Consider the following 21,852-nt stretch of genomic DNA (forward strand, 5'->3'; position numbering starts at 1 on the left):
ATGAAGATGTATTTGGCAGATTTTTCAAGAGTCTACATTAAGCTTGCCAGATTGCCCGGTTTTATCCGGGTTTGCCCGGATATTTGATGCAAAATTTCGAGAAAGTCCGGTCCGGCCCGGTTGCCCGGATATCGTGAAAAAAGTCCGGATATTGCCCGGATTTTTTCACAATTTTCACAAAGAAAATAAAAATTTTTGAGTAAGTTTCAGCAAACCGATTATCGGTATGGAAATTTTCAACGGTTGTTTCAAATAATTTCGCTGATTTACTTTTATGAACCTTTAAATATTGAAGTGTTCCAAAAAGTTGTTGGAAGCCTGCAATTACATTAATAAAATATTAATTTCGATTTTTTGCATTTTTTCTTTGCTTTTATATATAATAACACCTGAATTTTGCCCGGTTTTTGCCTGGTTTTTGGATTTGAAAAATTGAAATCCATGCCCGGATTTTGCCAGGTTTTTTTTAAAAAATGCCCGGAATTGCTAGGCCCGGATGGTAGTGAAAAAAATTCTGGCAACCTTAGTCTACATAGTATTTGCGCTGAATATATATTTTTAAATAAGTTGTTCGAAAAAACAATTTTTTAACGGGAATCATAAACAAACTCATAGTGTCAAGATTTTCTAATTAATTCCAATTGTCAATGGCAATGATATGATAATAAGATATATTATTAAATAAGAAACAATAAAAAATGCATAATTAGAACGATCATTAGTGGAATTTCAACATAAGAATTTTCAAAACGTTCTATTGAAATATCCAAACACGTTTTGTTTACTATTTTTAAACATCTGCAAAAGCTAAACAGCTTGTAATAATATTTTTAGCACAAATTAGACACACAATAAAAAAAAATTAAGAACGACTTTTTATGGACTGTAAAATTGTCGCTCATTGTTGAATTGTGAATTCTAACGATAATGATCATGCTTTGAAATCACTCTATGGATGTATGGCAATTTTCCTTGGCTTTGATTGTTTTTAGATCGGCTTGAATGGCAGCATTGGCAAACAAAACTCCATTTGACTTGTGGTATACTTAGGGACTTAAATGACTTCGTTATGGAACTTCTGTGACGAATATCAAAGGACCTTATTTTAACAGCTTAGCTACAGCTGTTTTGTGATTTAAGTCTTCCATGATTTTTTAATTTTTTAGGTCATTTCTAAACCTACTTGAAAAAAAAAAGTTTTTCGTCCATTTCTTCATTTTTTGCACTGTTGATCATTTTTGTAGTTCTCGACATATTATCGTTTTTGAATATTTTGATCAAATTTGTATTTTTTTTTTTACTTTTTTGACACTCTTGTCACTTTTTGTGATTTTTGGTATTTTTTGTAATTTTTTTTACTATGAATGGCTAACTTTTTTCTCTTCGTGCAATCGCGAAATCAAACTGAGGCAAAGAGTTGATTTGCATTGATGAGTTTCCAAAAACGATCTTATTCAGTTTTCACAACTTACATAACAAGTTAAAAACTAGAAGGAACAAAAAGGAGAATCACTTTATCCATCAACAAAACTTTAATAATTTAAACATTTTCTTATAAATATTTTTCGAAATTTGATAGGAGTATCTTCAATCTAAAGGATCGTTTTTGAAAACACATTAATGTATCAGGAACATGAATTAGGAAAACAAGTTAGTTTAAAGAAAATTCATACATTTTTTTTTACTTTACTATTAAACCTTTTTTTACTGCCTCAAAGTTAGAAATAGGAGTTTCCTTAAGAAAAATCTAGGAGCATAGGAGGTGTAGGAAAACTCGATCGCACCATTAACCAAAATGGATCCTGATCTACAACCTTTTCCCTACTAACAAAACCCTTTCCATGGATATTTGAATATATTTTCGCAGACGTATAGACGGTTTTTATAGTTGGTGATATTGACTTACCTTTGTTTCTAAATTTTTCAAAATAAATCTTTGGAAAACAAAGAGACAAAAGGTTGTTGATTGATCCTAGAAAGTATCCTACTAACATTCCTTCCTTCATTCCTCATTGACTACTAGGACGTGGCCGGCGCCGTTATTGATCTTTTTTTTTTTTTTTTTTTAAAGTGAGAGCATGAGTTTTGTGCATTGTGAATGAACTGCTAGTCCCAAGCACCATTCTTTTGGCCCTTGCACAAAGCTGATGGCCTCGATCAATCACGGAGTAGCAACCATTGGCGAGGTAGAACTTGTTCTGCTTAGCCACGCCAGCGATCATGGAATATGAAGTGCGTAAGTTGAATAAAGTCTTATGAAATATGTTATCTGAAGTTTGAAATGAATTATCATATCTAAGCACTTCAAGTTCAATGATTTAAGGTGGATATGAGTAGTCAACTAAGCTAAGCTAAGCTAAAATACGTTTTGACTTAAATTTGTTGGCTCTATAAATCGGGGCACGATGAGCGTTTTCTGCCGTATAATCAGCGAATTCAACTCGATGTAGTCAAATGGATTATAGAACTACAACTTGACTAGTTTATATCTGACGATGTGACCTATTGGTAAGGTGTCGGAGAGGTAATCAAAAGACTGGAGTTCGATTGGTGTTCGAGGTGATTTTTTTCCATTTACAATTCATGACCGATTTTTTCATTGTTACATCAACGGCTAGTAGCATCATTTCCCAAACAAAGTACCAGGAACATAATGTATGAGAATGTGTGAATTGTTTGTATTCTACAAACAGACCTAGATTATTTTGTTATTGCTTTGTTTGATGAATCTACGGCTCATCTGACTTCATCAAGTTGAATTTGCTACTAGATTCCTCGGCAGAAAACGCTCATCGTGCCCCGATTAATAGTGCTTACAGTGTCTCAGGGAGGGGGGGGGGGGGGTTTCATTATGCCCCAACAGTGAATGGTTTTCAGCTTTTGCAAAGTTTTTTTAAATCATTTTTATACATTTTTATCTAGTTTTTCAAGTTTTAGCCAACTAAGATATAGACTTTTTTAGTGTTCAAACACGAAACAATGATTTATTTCACATATTATAGCTGGTTAAATAAGCGTTTTCCTTAAGTTGGCTATTTTGCCCATATCTCCGCTTTTCTTTGAAAAATGCGGGTTTTGCTCTTTTTTCATTTATAAAATAACTGATGCAAATAAATGTGACATGCGTAGGATATTTGTAGTACATCCCAAAGTGTAGTGGCCAAAAGACAAGAATAAAAATTGTTTTCAACATTTCAAATGGATTTTTGAATTGTTATGATCGGTTATGACATTCGGTTCAGTCGAAACTGAAACAGTCTAGTCTTTTCTTCTCAAATGCAATATGCAATATCATTGCAATGAATTCGAATTCAATAATGTTTTTGCTTGTTTATCATGAGACTTTCTTAAATGATTTATCGATCACACAAATCCATAGTTATTTTTCATTATTATTTTTCATATTGGAATACTTGCATATTTAACTGTATCTGTAACTTTGATCAACATGAATTTTTTGCAGATAATCATCATTCACTTTAAATAACTGAAAACTGTTTTCTACGTTTGAAATCCTATAAATTGAGTTTCAAATTAGCTAAATTTGGTTTGTAGTTGGAGACTTTTTTATATTATTTAAAATGTAGTTTTAAAGTTATAAAATATCTATTTTTTCGAAGACTCACTAGCAAACAGCTCTCCTGATTAAATGGTAACATTTAGAAGCAAATGGGTTGTTTTATATGGAAGTTTAACTTTTTTCTTTTGTAAACGTTTAGTTTTAGAGTTATTTTATGATCATTCTGTGATAATTTTTCTATGTTAAAAAAACGAACATTTTCTATGAGAACGCCTGTAAAAAATAAATGGCTAAAAACCCTATCAAATGGTTAAGTTTGAATAAAAAAAATAACAAAGGAACAGTGGGAGGCTAGAAAGTTGCATGAAGGTAAAATGTCATTTGTTTAAGAGGCCAAAAAATATTGAGAAATGTTTATAATTTTTGCCCCTTAATGTATGCAGCAACATCACTGCAGCAACATTGTCCATCTTTAGAGTAAGGTACACCGGGGTAAGTGGGGACGCGGGGTAAGTATGGACGATGGCTATTAAAACAATACTGTGCACCATTTTTTCGAATTTTCAACGCAGAATGTTCAATTTACTTGTGATCTATCCAATAACTATGAAAAGACACAAATCCGACGATAACGGGTATTTACAGCAAATTTAGGGAATTTTCTATTTTCGACTACGATGTCGAGTTGATGTGCATCTTTTTCAATTGTAAATTTCTCGTAAACTGGTTCTTGATGAAAAACTCTACATTGAAACAATCCTTACATTCGAATCAACCAATTAGAAAATGAAACGACGGTTAAAAATGAATAAAAAAGAGTTTATTTACAAAAATCTAAAATTTTGTCTCTAAACCCTACCTGGCAGTGTTCATCATTAAAGCGCTAATCGCTAATTTGTCCGCTGCGTTTTTTGTACTGGCAGATAGACAAACGTCACCACAAGTAATCAATCAAGGAAGAATGCTGATACATGTTTTTTCTAGTGTCTGGCGTTAAATCGCTAATCGCTAATTAGTCCGCTACTTTTTTGTCGACAAATTTATTTTCTTACGGGATTTCAGTTGAAAAAAAAGGATAAACAAACTCTACTAGGTGCAATTATTCAAGCAGGAATGCTGATAAATGTTATTTTCTATAAAGTGATGGAGTTTTTTTAGCCGTAAGTTCTCCAGAAATAAAGTTAAAAAATAAATATTAAAACAAAAATCTAGCGGACCAACTAGCGAATATCGTTTTAATGCCGACCTCTGCTACCTGGGGTAAGTGGGTACGGCTTTATACATATTTAATATTTCCACATTTTTTTAAATTTTCCCGCCTTCATCCAATACAATTTAGCTTTATTTAGCATTCGGATAATGAAAAGTTGGGAAAAGTACTTGTTTGTTCTGGAATAAGTATATCCCAAGCAACCAGAATTCCTTTAAAAAGGTTCCATAGAAGCTTAATCAGCTCTCGTTTGTGTCAGAAGAGAATGCTAATCAGCCCAAAATTTAAGTTCTTGAAGCTACTTTCAAGTTCGTTTGGGTGACTGTAGAGAACGCTATTCAGCTTGTAAGAAAAAAAAATCCGATTGAAAGATTGCTCTGACAACCAGATGTCAAATTGCTAGGTTGCCGGTCTATCATGGTCTATCTCATTGGTTTTAATTATATTGTTTTGATTGCAAAAGCTGGTTATGCCTAGAGAATTGAACCGCTGCTCTCTAGGTTGCAATGAAACTCACCAGCCTCTCGACCAATCCAGCAATAGTTCATTGCCACTGTAATAATTAGTATTTAAACTTAATGTCATTTGAGATGATTGAATGAGTTGATCAATAGATTGTACCTTATTTCGTTTAAAGGACTTTCAGTACACAAAATGAACAATAACAAAAATTCGCATCCTCAAAAATTTATTCGAGTATCTTAACATTTATAAGAAAAATTCGAAAAAATCTTGAATTCCATTTGTAAATATCAGTACAGTTAAAAACAAAACAAATACCATGACAAGAAATTGACAGACATTTTTGACATGTCGCTTAGAATTCGCAAATAGGTTCTTTAACACTAGAAGGACCGGCAAATTGAATATACCCATTGGGACCGTGACCAGTCAAAATGACTGGTTAAGGATAAATTTTTTATATCATAATATTTTTAACTTTTTTCTTTTGAAATTATTTTGTTATTTATTCGACAACATTTTTGTTATAAAATGGAAATATTTTTTCACCATGGGTGCACGGAATCACCTCATTTTGGCATAGTTGACGAATGCATGTATGTCATAAAATGAATATTTCGAATAATTATCAAAAAATTAAAACACATCATGAATTTAATTATAAAATCATGTAAAATGGTTTTGAGTATTGACCATGGTTGCACGGTTCCACTTCAATTTTGTTTTAGTAGATATTTTCTAGCATCCATCGCTCTGAAATTTTTCAACACTTTGCCTATAAATTATATATACCTGATATTGTAGGGTTTGAAGCATATTTTTTCTATCAGTAGAGCAATTTATCATGGGTGCATGGATTCACCGCTATTCATAAAAATTCATTTTTTTGCATGATGAAGGTAAAGAATAAAGACTATTATAGATTAAAATTAAAATTTGTGTTATACACATGGTTTTTCACTATGAGTGCACAGATTCACCGCGTTTTAATCAAATATTGGACTTTTGCATATTTTTAGAAAGCATTTTTACAAATCTTAACTAAAGCAAAGTAAAAACCAAGTCTTCTATGCTGAGACATAATTATTTAAAAAACGATTTTTTTTAAGTTCCGTTTTCTCTTCCAGGATATTTCAATTATATCTTGAAATAATAAATTTATTTATAAATTATTAAAAAAACAGGGTTTTGCAATCGTATATTTATCTGATAAGATCTGATCAACATCGAAGAAATTAGAAAACGGTTACCATGGACCGAGTGAATTTTAGGAATGATATGCATCAAGTTATGTCGTGCGACGGAAAGCAGTGAAAATAAAAATAATGAATCAACATTGTCATATGTACACATTGTTTTTTTTTTTTCTTAAAAGTTTTTCGATTGACCAATATTGCAAATTGGCCGGCTTATGGTTGCATTGATTTAATTTTCAATAAGTTTCGCCAAAAAAAATCAGACCATAAGGTCCGATTAAAAGACAGAACATGATAATATCCATTGAACGATGTCAATTGAACAGCATAAAAGTAATCTAAAATTGTGTAGTAATTCGAGAATCTTGTTTTTATTCACTTAAACCACCATCAAATATCAAAATCCACCCTCCAGCTTCCAAATTATTACGCCTGATTGTATGCAGCTGCAGAAGAAAACTAAGTAGAAAATAGCAAAAATCTATGGATTTTTGAATAGAAATTTCTAGCTTATCAATTGTTGGGGCTTTTCCAAATTTTGAAGAAATGTTAATTGACTTCTCTTTTAACAAATTGCAATTGAAAATGTGCACTTGGCTTAATTTTTCATTCAAAAATATGTGAAATACTCCGAGAGGTTTTTGGGAAAGTAAAAAAAAACATATTTTTGTCGTCGATTTACGATGCATCACGGCACATACAGATTTTCACCTATAGCTCCAATAATCTCTGAAACTTTTACTTTAAGCATGTATTCACAATTTTTTGAAAATCCTTACCAAATCAAAGAAAATCATAATTTATTACAGGCTAGGGGCCGTTCACATACCACGTGGACAACTTAGGTGGGGAGGGGGTATGGAAATGTCCACGCTTGTCCACGGAGAGGGGGGTAGGGGTTTGGGTCATGTCCACGTGGACATACTTACTTTGAAAATACTTACTAAAGGTGAATAAATATTAAGATGTTTATATCAAAATCTTAAAATGGCATACCTTTCCAGTTTAAGTTTAAACAATAAGTAGTTACTTCAAAGCAAAGTGATAAATATTATAATGAGGAAATTTTAAAATTTTAAATTTCTTTTATATCAGGAAAATCTTATTCGGTTCTACAAAATCAGCCATTTCTATAACAAAAAGGCAAAAAGTGGTGTTTTCTGACTGTCAAATTATAGATATTTGAAATAAAAACTTTTTCAAATGTGTCCACGTGGTCATCCGGGGAGGGGGGGTAGGGGTTTGCCAAATGTCCACGCTTGTCCACGGAAGGGGAGGAGGGGGTCGAAAATCTCATTTTTCTGTCCACGTGGTATCTGAACGGCCACCTAGTATATCCACCCATTTGTTTACATTTTCTTGCACACACACGATCTGTCAAAAATTAGCTTCGAAATCGCGGATAATAATCTGAGGGAGTAACTCTTGCATGCTTATAATAAATAGATAATTATTTGAAATATTAAATATTATATACTGTATTCAACGATGCACAACGAGCGGTTTTTTCTTCATTTACGAGGATTTAACTTGGTAATGAAATGAAATTGCAGAGAAAAGAACTCCAATGATAGTATTCGGCATTCGGATAAAAGAACATCTCATATTATTTTAAAGATTTTATTGTTCATCTTTCTTAAAACTAGTATCACATGAAGGTTTTTTAACAGTAGGTTGTTTAGTAACTATTCGACTTACAAATAAAGTGACAAGTTTAATATTCAAATAACGGCTTTCCACTCAGTCAACCAATCATTCCCGGTTGGGCTCAGCCCCATTCTACGGACACTTTCATTCGTCACCTAAAACTGAAACGCTACGAAAAGTAGCGCTTATTTCTAAAACGCCTATCGGTAGGCAACAGCTCGCTTACGACCGTTTGCACTTGCGGCTACCACGTGTTACCATTTCGAACGGAAGACTACGCGAATAACGCACCGCCCGACAGATAACGTAACAAACGGCTAGGGTTGCCAGGGTGATGAGGGCCGCGATCGTCAGTGTCACATCCAGCATCAGGTACTGGAACCACGAGATTGTCGGCGTTCGCAGGTGCGAAGTTCCCTGATTCCGGATCACGTACTCGATCCACCAGGTTGCCCGGTCCAGGGAACTCATCGGTTGATCGGCCAAAAGTTGAGCCAGTCGCTGCATGTTGGATTGGTATCTGGGGGAAGATGAACAAAAACGAAAATAAAAGCTTATTAGATGCTTCTGTTTGTTCTGGATGTGTGTGGGTGCGAAATTTAACGAGAGGTTTTTTTGTGACACCTACGAAAGCGGCGCGAGACCTGATGACGTGAACCGTTGAAGGTTTACTGAACAAAGTTGACATAATGAGTTAGCATAGCTCGGTGAGCTTGCTTCGGCGAAAAATTGTGGTGTGATTTATTTTTTAAATACACACATTTCTAGAGTATGTAATCGCAACGCCACATGTTTGAGCCGTTTTGAACTTATCAAACTATGTTAATCAAACATTCGGTTAAATTATTTATAAAACAATACACTGTGTATCATTTTCGAGGCTTTTTTTGGAAACAACTAGTGTCTTCGCTTGTTTTGAAGGATATGTTGGAAAAATTAAAAAATATACATGATATCTGGGGTGACTTAATTCCTAAGCTATTACTGTTTTCTTGCTTCTTGTGAGAACTTTTGAAAAAATTAGCATTTCGCCGATTAAATAATGTAGATAATTTAGGTTATTTAAAGTTTTTATTTTCCAGAAACCAGAAACTAGAACAATACTTCATCCCATACATGCATTTGGGGCAGGAAGACTGAATATAAAAGCATCGTTCAAAAGCACTTGTTTTTCATTAAACAATTATTTAATTTGATTTTGTTTTGGAAAATTCTTGCAGACTTCGCCAATTAAATCGCTCAAATTTGTTGACCTTTTAAATAAACACAAAAAGAATCGTATCCAATCCATTCTATGGAAAATTTGCTAGATCATTTTTCGAGTTTTCTCAAAAAAATAATTGTACGGATACACCTCTCCCCTTTTCTAAGTAGTGTATTCGAAATGAATGCAACAATTTGATTTGTGAATCACTTTTGAATGCATGGATCTAACTAAATCAATGAAATTTTCAGCAAAGCTACATAATAATTTTTTTTTTATATATGTGCAAATTTTTTGATATTTTCATTCGTTTGTGAGGGCTCGAGCCGGGCGGTCGTTCGTTGTGTTTGCTGCGATATAGGTCAATTGTGGTATCGAATAGAAGTGAATTTATTCCGTGTATCCGAAAAGTCAATCCGGGGAAGTGTAGAATAAGTGCTCTAGTTTTGTTTTCCGATGATTTTCAAATCAGATCTTTAAACACAGGAGTATCAGTTTAAAGTGATTTGTAAAAAGGGGTCGCAAAAAAAAAATTAAAATGGCAGAAGATGGTGTCTTTGATAGCAGGAGCTATTTTGCTGACTGAGATAATGATGGGGGAGAGATTTTGAACCAGTGTCTAAACTGATGGAGTTTAAAAAGAAAACTTTATTATTTATTGATAATCGATCAATGTGGTTTGGCGAGAAGAAAGAAATAGTGAACGCAATTATTCGGGGTGTATCAAGTGAGCAAATAACTTTGCTATAAGCGGAAGTGTTTAAAACCAGCAAACACAGAAACATGTCCATTCGTGTTCAACCGAGATGAGGATGGTAGAAGAAGACAAACGGAAACCCGGTGAGGCAATTCTTTTTTTCACTTATTTCTCATAAAATGAACTATTTTTGTGCTGCAAAATAGATCTACACTGCAAAAATTCCACACATCAGCGCTATGTGTGAGCCTATATAGATTTTTGCAATGTGACTCACATATAAAAAAAATATGTCGGCATTTCATATCCAGGCGACACATAAAAATTACAAAGTTACACACATAAACATTATAAGTGTACTACACCAGTTTGTAAACGCCCTAAAATAGGCAAGGATTCAGCGTATTCGGAATGGGATTCGGAAAGTTAACAAATTTATCGATTTCGATTTTCAATCATGATTTTATTATTTTAAATTGTATTTCACTGTAAAACATTTGGACTTACTGTTAAATCCGGTTTCTGGCCTCATGTTTAAAAAAAAAAATTTTTTGTATCCAAAATGAATCTTGTTGCTTCGAATTCCTTTCATTAATTAAAAATATTTGTTCTATCCTGGAACGAAAACGAAGAAATTGGGGACACCTCATTTTCTTCATCTGGTGTCGGATACCCTGTAAACGAATATAAATGTGAGGTAAAATATGATGAACAAATTAGCAATGAACTTACCTTTACTGAGCCAGATTACAAATTAATCCATTCAATTGAGCTATCCGCCCGACAACGATCAACAATATGTATCTGTAGTAAAGAATGAAATGAACCAATAAAATATGTACACATTATTATTTCAAAAAATCGAATACTACTCACTTTATTTTTGTTTTTTGGGTCATTATCGGAAAGAGCACGCCAACTTTTCTAAGGGTAGCCATTTTGAGAATGTGAAAATTTTCAAAGACGAAATCTATAGAATTTATGTGTCAACAACAAATGAATTTTATATTTCGGATATAAATCGTAAATGTGGCATATAAATATTATAGTATTTTAATACAATTTATGTGTAGAGCAATTTTAAAGACGTATGTGCAGGGAAATATACTTTTTAAGTGTCGAATTTTTGCAGTGTATGAGAAGGGAAAGTTTTAGTGATCGCACAAAAAGCTGTAGGATGGCAGTAGTCTTATCAACAAAAAAACTTATTTACGAACTTGGAGCCAAGTTTGTTTATTCGTGTCTTTTTCATTTTCGATATCTGTACCATGCTATAACCTATACATAGATAGTATATGCCATATACGCCCGTTGAATGAGGGCGATATTTTTCCAATCGCAGTAGCCTTTGACTTGACGAAAGTTTCTTGTGGTCGGAATTTGAGAAGGTTTGCGTCTTCGCTTGTTTGAACAACTTACTTTACAGTACTCTCACTGTTTAATTCATGTATGTCGTATATGTTGTGCGACCAGAACTTTTCATCATTGCGCATCAAACTTTTTCGAGCAGTTTATGGTTTTTTGTGTGGTTTTATTTTATAATTTAGTGCTACCGACATTGGTAGATCGAAGAAAAAAAAAATAATAATATTCAAATGAGCTGTTTCACATTGTAATAAATTCTTATCTGTTTTCACATTACCCAAGTAACCATAAGCATTAAGCCATAACCTTTAATGAGCATTAAATCAACATTTCTAATGCAAGTTAGCATTATATCAACATTCATAATGCTTTTTAGTTTTATATAAGCATTATTAATGCATAGAAGCAATAACAAAAATTAGCACTACTGGTAGCACTATATGCACATATAGAGCTACTATATAAAGTTAACAAGCATTAAGACTGTAGCACTAGAACTTCCTGTTAATGCTTATATAAAGCGTAAAAACGTCAAACCCGCGAATGTAAACAAGAGTGATTTTCACATTTGCTGCGTGTGAGTAAACACGACAGCAAACGAAAACAAACAGAGAGGGCAGTTGCAGTTGTCTTCTTAAAAAATTTTCCAATACATTTCTCATGCACACATTGTCTATGAAGTTGTGTGACCCGAACAGTACTTGAAGTATGGGTTTTTTCACCTACCTTATCAGCAACAAGAGTGGTCGGAATGGTAAAGGCGCAAGGAAAGATAAAGTCTGCTGCGGGATCCTCGGTTCGAGACTCATCAAAAGTAATTCATAATTCAATTATAATCACTTCTCATTTCATAGAACACTTCATTAAGCAAGCATAATCCTTCATTCAGCAGGTTGATTGATGTTGTTGATAATGTTTTTATTTTTTAATTTTTGTTCATTTAAAAAAATCAAAGAATAATTTCCTAATTTGAATTTCTGTTTCACATCAATCATGAGCAATCAATTAAAAAATTAAAGGGTGTTCTAAGTATGCATTGTTAATGCTTTTATACGGCTGGCGAAAAATGACGTTTTGATGGTGCTCTAATTCAGCATTTGTAATGCTTATTAAAGGCTATGTCGTGATAGCATTTATTCAGCCCGCTATTTCGCCTTTTTAGCATTAAATCTGCATTGTATACGCATATAGTGCAAAACAAGCATTATTTCAGAGTTATATATGGGAATATAGTGTTGATTAAGGGCTATGTTTTAGTGCTTATGGTTACTTGGGTATCTTTCAGGAATTCCCTGTTAGCTGTAAAATGTGTATCATGTTTCTTTTTGTATTTTTTTTTATTCTCATATTTCATTGTTTAACTGTTAAGCTCATGTAAAGGTGAAAGAAATGTTTAAGTTCTATCTTTTTTATATCATAAAAAAAATGAAATTCAGGCTAGGAAATCATGATTTGAAGAAGGTATCAATAATGAAGTAATATTAGCCAAGTTTTGAAAGATTGATTTGATAAAGGGTTGCGTGTCTCTAATCAACGCGTTTTTCGTGTTGTTTGCCAAATTTTAAAATTCCATAGATGGCGCTCTCTAGTTAAATTTTAAATTGTCAGTGGAAAATTGAGTTTTGGCGTAGATACATCTTATCTTAGAGCATTGAATTAGACAATACTATTATTTCAGCTTTAAACTATTCCTCCGTTCACATTCCACATTCATTTGATTATTATTTTATCATTTCGAGGTGACATGTACCTAAACGGCCAAATATATTTTTATTTAATTTATTATTGCATCGTGTGTTATAGAATTTCCGCCTAGTTAATTGTGATAGGTCTTATGATATGAAATTCACCCTCTTCGTTTTATTCATAATCAGAGCTTCCTCGTTATAATGGTGATGAGTTTAATGATTTACACATTCTATTATCATCCGGTTGTTTCATAAATTTATCAGAGAATAGAAAGTTTTACATTTTCCATCATCATTTTGGATCATTTTTTAAAAGACATTTTTTTTAAATTTATAATTATCAGACTTTTTTTTTATAATTGATATTACTCATTTTCTATATTTTTATTGTAATTCATTATTTTTATATTCATATGTATCATATTTCTTATTTATTATATCATTATATACTTATTCCATTGTATTTTATAATTACCAGAGAAAATGCATCTGGGGATAGGCCAAAGCAATTATTGCAAGCGGAGTGGAGTGCCAACCATTGTAGGTTTCTGTGGGTTGGATGCCTTCTCTCGACGAACCATCGGCCGTGGAAGCCCTAGAAGTCAATTCGAAGGCCAAGCCACACAGACATAGGCTGGACCTTGCTACCGATGGGGGGACCATACATACATACATACATACATACATACATACATACATACATGTGCAAATTTTTTGATATTCTGTTTGGTGGTTATTGAGTTAGCTTCCTATGAAAATTTTTTTTTATCTTTAATATTTGGGCAATACGTGCGCCATCTATAATGCATACTGTTAACCACCCTTTTTTTCAAATCAAGGCTATTTTTGCTGAAGTTTTCTCTCTATTGTGGTATGAGCCTACTTGGTTGAATGATTCAACTGAATCAAAGCAATCGAAAGATTCCTTTTACCGTGGTTGAATTAAAAGGAATCTTTCGATTGCTTTGATTCAGCTGAAGTTTTCTGTTTCGTGAAGCTTGACCTTCAAAATAATTCAAAATTTTGAATTTTCTCAAAGTTATAACAAATTGAGCCGATTGTCCTCCTTCGGCACAATACAACATATTTGACATTTTGTCACTCCACCACAGTTTTTGCGTAATGGCACGATTCCAGATCCAATTTAAACACAGTATATACTTTATGGGAGCTATTGAAGTGCTTGCAGAGAAAACGGTTGCATTTGGAGACAGTTTTCTTTATATTTATAGCTATTCATCGTGTCAATCGCTATAAAACACTGAGCGATTTGAAGTTTTCACAGATCGTTAGCCTTCTCAGGTACTAGACATTAAACTTCTCCTTATTTATTTTAAAGGCGAGACTAGTCAACGAAAAATTTTCTTGTTGGAAATCTGCCAGATGACCGCTGACCGCAGCCTAAATATTTTGCACACGATTTGACCACGGTATTTTTTTTTATTTTACCGGGGGCAGCTTTTCTACCTTGTAGAAATGAAGTTAGGCGTGTTTATTGATCAGCTAAACGAATCAGTCAGCAAAATTTATCATTTTTTATCCCTTCCTCTATTGTTATTTTTGGATTGAGCTTGACAAAACCTCTCACATTCCTTAACATCTTGGAATCAATCATCTTCAAACAAGTTTTATTCAAACTTAAGCTCACTGTTGGATCCATTCGGACTTCTTAAACGATTCACCATGTGAATTTTGGTCGAACAGTTGATTTCCAGCTGTTTTTGGGTCTCCCAATGGGAATCATCTGGATTTTGCTCGATCCTGCCCAAAAATGTTGTTCACAAAACAACGTGTTGCATTTTAATTTCGAATTCAGTCCTTATCTCCTCACTGAAAAGAAGGGATAAGTCTCTCGTTTCCATTTACTCTCCCATGCCAAACTCGGCCCAGTTTGCTTAAAAAGCTATCGAGTTATGCAAAAAATTGTTTTAAAAGCTCCTCTTTCCTATTTATCTTCCCACTGGAATTAGGGAGAGTTCTCAAACAAGCATAGAAACATTTCTAGTTCCCAAATATTCGGAAATACTAAATTTGGTTTCTTTAATATGATAAATTCTACAGGTATGTATCAGAAAATGTATGGAGATCCCGTCTCCTCTTCCTATCTCACTCAATGGAAGAAAGGGGGTCTCAAATAAGCAGAGAATAATACCAAATTCAGTGTCTTATGACTGAGTTATTTTCTGGATCTTACATAAAATTGTATGGTGACTCCTCCTCTCTTTCTAACTCCTCAAAATCAAAAAGGGGTTTCAAAAACTCACACAGTCTATTCTCGTATCTAAATATCCTCCCATGCAAAATTCAGTTCCATTTGTTCGATTTTACCTCCAGCTATGAAACAAAAATGTATCGGAGCCCCGTCCCACTTTGTTTTATTCCAATAAAAGGTGGGAAGCTCATCAAACCATCTTGGAAACTTTGCATTCACCCAATTACCTCGCACATCTAATTTTAGTCCAATTGCTTGATTAGATATCCAGTTTCGCAAAAAAATGTATGGTTGCTCCTCCCTTCTTTCTTTCCAATGTAAATAGAAAGGGGTCTCAAAGAATTATAAAATCTTTTCCCATGTCCAAAGATCCTCCCACAGAGCCGTATGAATAACCGACTCATGGGGGAGGGGGGGGGGGGGGTTTCGTGACTGACTTTTATAATAAGTTTTGCCCAAAAATGCACAAATAAAAAAAATAGAATTATATTATATATGATTTTTTATGTACTTTAAAATAAAAAGTTCTCGTATTGAATCGTAACTTTAGAGAACTGGTCCTAAACCTAAAAGGCGAGTCAATTTTTTTTTCAATGAAACCTCATTGATCGTTTAAATCTTTGAATTTGTTTAAGAGTGTGGTGGATCAAATTTATTTGATTTGGGAATAAAATAAGTTTTTTTTAGGGAAGCCTTTAATTTCTTTCGAAAAAAAAACTTATTCTATGCCCAAATCAAAAAAGCCCAATCTTTTGCAAATTGAAAGATTTTAGCCATGGATGAAAATAAATCAAATTTTCAAAAATAAAAGTAAGAGATAAAACTATTTTGGATCCAATTTGCTTGATACAAATTTATGATTTTGGTTTGAAATGTGGCTTAAAAAAACAGCAATATTGATAACAATAACAATTGTTATTGGACCAAAACATAAATTAGAGAATGACCAAAATTTATACCAAGCAGCGCACATTGTAGTAAATTATAAGGAATTGAATTACCTTAAAACACATGATGATAAAAAAAAATAAATAAATAAATAAATAAATAACTAAATGTTAAGCAATACACCGTAATTTTGTGCAGATTTTCTTGGTGAAGATCAGGTACTCTAGATGATTTAAAAAATTAAATCTGGAAATTGGATTGACGAACAAATTTTTAAGGTCATGATCTCTTGAATTCCTCATCATTTTTTGTTGATTGTATAATTCATTTAAGAGCCAAAGCTTTTTTTTAAATTTTGAATCTGCAATCTGAATCTGGATTCTTAACCTGAATTTTAAAATGCAGCTTTGAATCTGTTTCCGAATTTCCATACGATTTCTCAAATGTACAAAAAAAAATTCAGAGTCTTAAATCCAGATTTGAACTCAAATATGAGTTTTAAATGATGAATATAAATTTTCTATTTTGGATCACCATGCGGAAGCTTTAAAAGTTTGAATTTTGTGTAACCCGAAGTTTGACTTATCTGATAACCTCGGATCAGCGGGGTTCTACTGCATTTATTTCGAACCAAGAACAGAGATGTTGGAAGTGATTTTGTCTCTTTTCCGATTTATTAGAATCAAGAAAATGAAAAAGCCCTATTTTAACCTGTCAGTACAATCATTCCAATATGGGGCAAATCCATACCATTTCTTCAAGAACTTGGAATTTTAATACTAAACAAATATTTTCTTCTTATCATATTCGGGAACCTATTATAAAAATATTGAAAATGCCTGAAAAACTTGATTCAAATGTAATATGAAATTCAAAAGCAAATAAGAACCAGGATTTCAAAGTAGTCTATCTTTTCTTATTTATTATGATTATTCGAACTGAAAATCAAGAATCCTGAACTGAATACGAAAAAATAGATTCGATGGTGGTTTTGAAAATATGGAACCAGAACCTCCGAAATGGGTTCAATTTAATTTAAAATTTAATACTCAGACCTGAATTTCTATGAACGAGTGAGAAAATTTTGAAAAACTGTTGCAGAATTTTGAATTTGGGATGGGTTTTCGAGGTTTTGGGACTAGTTTTTGTCTAGATGGTTACTCTTACATTATCTTACTCTATTAACAAAATTTGATTATGAATTTAAAATTTTAGATGTAGAGTAGAATACCTCGCTTGCATTTCTGGACCCTCATGGGGGGTGTTTAACCCCCAGAACCCTCCCGTTCCAACGGCCATGTCCTCCCATGTCAAATTTAATTCGATTTGGTCGACTTATAGGGTTGTTAAATTATCTATATGAACCCCCTCATTCAACATTTCAATTGGAAGGAGGGAGGGATATCATACCATTTTAGAAATGTTTGATCTAATCAAATACTCTTGCATGCCAAATTTTGTTCCCTTTGCTTTATTACTTCTCAAACATGTTTCTATTATTTGGGAGGCCCCCTCCCTTTTCAAATTGGACCATTATAGGAACCTTCCCCGGCATCAGAATGATTCAGAATTGATTCTAATCAGTTCAATGGTTTCCGAGTCCATGGAAACAGACAGACTGACAGAAATTCAACTTTACATGTTTAGAATGAAATCACTAATTTGAATAACAAAAAAGTGACAATTTTTTTCACTGTCGATGGACCCCTCGGAAATAAATTTTATACCAAAATATGCTCCATGTAAAACTTAAAAATGTTCCCGAAACCACCAATCATTAATTGAGTACAGCTAGATCGATACACTTGAAACTGTAGTTTCCATTTGTCTCACCTTTCCATCTCGAACACATCCTGCAGCTTCTCGATGATGGTGGCCTGCGTTTCGAAGTCGATCAGCGATATGATGCCGGCTTCGTTTTTGGCGATCTGCCGCAGATAGTGTTCGAGTGAGCTCGAATAGCTAATGCCCAGTACCGGAACCCGATGGTGGATTGCGTCTTCGATGTTCCGCTGACCGCCTCCGGTGATGAAGAGCTTCACCTTCGGGTGGGCTGCAAAAAAGAGAGAAAACAACAATCTAATAAATTTTCAAGTTAGAGGGTGCAGCTCTTGTAAACATCTTGGCAAGACTATCAAATCCGTTTTGTAACAGTAGCAGAGTCACATAAGAATGACCGTGGCCATTTCAAGCACGGGGGTCACGGCCACCCCCGCCTCGTTCCGTTTCTTGGTTCTCAAAGTCAAGAGGCGACAAAGACATTGTTCTTTCTTCTAATCCGAGCTTGTTTTGATCGGCGTCGTCCGTCGTACGCCTGGCAACAAAACAACTTTTGCAAAACACATTCCCAGACGCGCTTGTTTACCGCGCAACTAGATAGGCACTATTTCGCATTTGCCTGTCCAAGTCACGTGTAAGAACACCATAAGTTTATGATATCGAACACCCGCGCGCAGCACTTGCAACGAGTAAATCAACTAGGCGAGTACGCATGCACTTTTGCACAAATAACGGACAAATAAACAACATCTAAAACCTACTGCAACTTGAGCGATCGCCGCTAATGGAATGCATATTTTTCAAAACAACAACGCTCTCGCGCACGGGAGACGAGCCCCCAATCCAAGACCACGTTGCACGACGCGAAAGTCATAAATAAAAACAAGTTAGGCGTCCTACACCTATGACGCAATTTGTTTGGTATAGGTAGTAGCTGCTTGGCTGATAGATTAAGCTGGAAACTGGCTCCAAACCGCATCGTTGCCGCGGTTTAGTATTTCAAACGGTTATTGGACAGAAAAACCGCTGATTCAAAAAGTTAAGAACTTCTTAATTTTTTTTTAAATTTAAGTAGAAAAATATTAGTTAATTTGTTAGGCAGAACCCTGTTCTATTTTATTAATTAACGGATGTGAAAAATCATTTGCCAATAATTTCGATCGTTACTTTTCATTGTTTCAACACACATAATCGATAAGCAACTTCACACTTGAGAAAACGCCAGCGAAGACAAAATCAAAGTTGTTTTGATTTGAATGTCCGTCCAGTTTCCAGCAAACCAGTTTCCAGTCAACCGTTTGAACTTTGGAAACTATACCTGTTGATCTTCTGGAAGCTCATTTAAATAACAGGACGTGGAATTTAGATTTAGAGTAGTAAACAACTTCTACACAACATTGTTGTATCGTGCATTTGTTACGCATTTCTTTTAAAAATTCCGTGATTTATACATATAGACAATGTGGATTCTTCATTTTGATTTGTTTCTCAGATGGATTTTCCGAAATCTAGAATGGTATATCTATCATTAGTTTTTGAAGAATCGTTATCTTAACTTCTTTTTATTCTAGATTTTAAAAATTAAAACCAAAATCTTCTCAATCAATATTTTGCTCTGAATTGATTTAACTTGAAATTAAAATCGCCTACACTTATGCAATCACATTAAAAGATTTGCGAGGTAAATGTTGGTGGGTATTTTAGAGATTAGACATAATATTATAATCAGAAATAATGAGCAATTGTATTGCCAGAGCCTTTAATCAGAAGACCACCAACACATTTTCCCGGTTCAAAAGGTAAAAAAAAACTTTTTTGACTAACTTCACTAAATTTTTTTCCTAAAAAAGCTGATACCCAATCAATGATGTACAAAGGAATTTTTTTTTATCTGACAATTTGAGCCGGGGGTCTTCATATTTTCTTCAACATTTTGAATTTGGTAAATTTGCCGACTCAAAAACAATTGCTTTTTTCGCAGATTTGTAAAAAAATATTTTTTTATATAGGGGTTTGATTTTTACGTAAACTAATTCAAATCGTATTTCGAAGACTATATTATTATCTTTGTCATATTCCAACAGAAATCAGAAAATGGCACATCAAAACACATTGAAAGTTTATTATATTTTCAAATATAATAAAAAAAAGTGTTCAAGAGCCACATCACCAAATATTTAGAAAAAATACAATTTTGTAGCCTACTTCTTGTTGCAACTTCATCTGAGGACACCGAAATAGACCTTTTACTTCTTAAAGAATTAGGAAAACAAATAATGACAATAAATCTCTCTTTTAGCATTGAAAACTAACAACCGTTCTTATATATAGGGGAGAATGGAGATGCTTGATCCCATTTTCTTATTTTCGTCATATCTTTTTGGGAAAATTTAGCAACTCACCATTTTTTGCATTTTCTGACAGCGTGTACTTTCAAGATTTTACTCTCAGAAAGTTAGATCGATACATGAATTCGTAAATGAACTAGAATCATTTTTGTGAGTCTAATAAAATTGTGATATTTTTTAAGTTACAGGAGACTTGATCCTTTACTAAAAGAGACTTGATCCTTAATTTAGGCCAAACTCTAGTGCAATCCGAAGATAAATGGTCCGTTGAATATTTATTGCCATTTTAGTTCTCATTTCACAGTTTATAAGTATCAGATAAAGAGAATTCTAAAAGTTTGTCTCGAACCCTAGTACCGTTGCATACTTTAAGGCGCAGTTATCTTGTGTTAAGGTAAATAGGGGAAAGTGGGGATACTTGATCCCCTTTTCTTATTTTCACCATATCTTTTTGGAAAAGTTTAGCAACTCGCCGTCTTTGACATTTTCTGACAGCTCGAAACTTCAAATTTCTATGCTCCAAAAATTAGCCTTGAACTTGAACCCGTTGATGAACTAGAAGCATTTTCATGGGAGTAAAAAAATTGCGATTTTTCTGAAGTTAGGGGAGATTTGATCCCCTATTGAAGGAGACCTGATCTTTTATTCAGGAAGCCCTAATCCTTGCATAAAAATCAAACAAAACCCCAAGATAGAATGCTAATTGACTAATTGTACCCAACTCGAGGGGATCAATTGTACCCATAATCAACATTTTAGAAAACTTTTTCTGAAAAAAGTTGAGAGTTTTCCATTGCTTTGAAAATATGGCATTATGAAGTTTTACGCTCGAACGATTGATACATTGAAACAAATATTTTTTTCATAATTTTCCCATGCAAGGAACATTTTAAAGTGATGAAAAAAGATCTTCAAGTTACTTTTTGTGAAATTTTTCAAACAAAGTTCAATTACTCACACAGTTATTTTGTTAAAATTTTTTAGACTACATGCATTGTTATTTTGCTCATTTTGGCACATTTTTCTAGAACATTTGATCTTTGTAAGACATTCCAGTTTCGAGATATAGCTAAGGAATCAAGTATCCCCAGGGATCAAGTATCCTCATTCTCCCCTACTGTATTTTTATTCCTTTTTATCAGATTAATACTGGATAAATATTAGTTATTGGACAGATATTAGTAATTAGATGATAACCAATAATCACGATCTATTCAGAAGAAAAATATATCTTTTTGGACTCTAGGGATCGATTTTTCTCATTACATACATTTTGGAAAACTTATTTTAAAAAAATAAGAGTTCACTATTGCTTTGGAAATATGGCATTACAGAGCTTATTTTGTACTCTAACGATTGACATTATGGAATAAATTTTTTTTCTACTATTTTTTCATGTGAGAAACAAAAAAAATCTTCAGATCACATTTTGTTTAATGTTTTCAAACAAAGTTCAATAACTCGAAAAATAAGATTTTTAAAATTTGTTGAGATAACAGCATTGTTGTTTCGTTCTATTTGGCACCTTTTTCTTGAACATTTGATATTTGTAAGGCATTCCTGTTTTGAGATATAGCGAAGGAATCAAGTATCCTTAGAGTTCAAGTATCCTCATTCTCCCCTACAGGTAAAGCGC

The 21,852-nt window shown here is 33.4% G+C and overlaps 2 protein-coding genes across 2 annotated transcripts in view; one reads left to right on the plus strand and one right to left on the minus strand.

The window, feature by feature from the left end:
- Window positions 1–21,852, plus strand: part of LOC129758233 (serine proteinase stubble) — a 617,997-nt gene that overhangs the window by 384,492 nt on the left and 211,653 nt on the right. The window lies entirely within an intron of this gene.
- Window positions 8,020–21,852, minus strand: part of LOC129758234 (UDP-glucosyltransferase 2-like) — a 43,118-nt gene continuing 29,285 nt past the window's right edge. Inside the window, exons 4-5 of the mRNA XM_055755704.1 lie at window positions 17,923–18,142; window positions 8,020–8,555 (exon numbers count right to left, since the gene is read on the minus strand). Coding sequence (XP_055611679.1) covers window positions 8,258–8,555; window positions 17,923–18,142 — 518 coding nt within the window. The 3' untranslated portion in view covers window positions 8,020–8,257. The remainder of the gene's footprint in view (window positions 8,556–17,922; window positions 18,143–21,852) is intronic.

The sequence above is a fragment of the Uranotaenia lowii genome, chromosome 3 (genome assembly GCF_029784155.1).
Source record: "Uranotaenia lowii strain MFRU-FL chromosome 3, ASM2978415v1, whole genome shotgun sequence".
Classification (NCBI taxonomy): Eukaryota; Metazoa; Arthropoda; class Insecta; order Diptera; family Culicidae; genus Uranotaenia; species Uranotaenia lowii.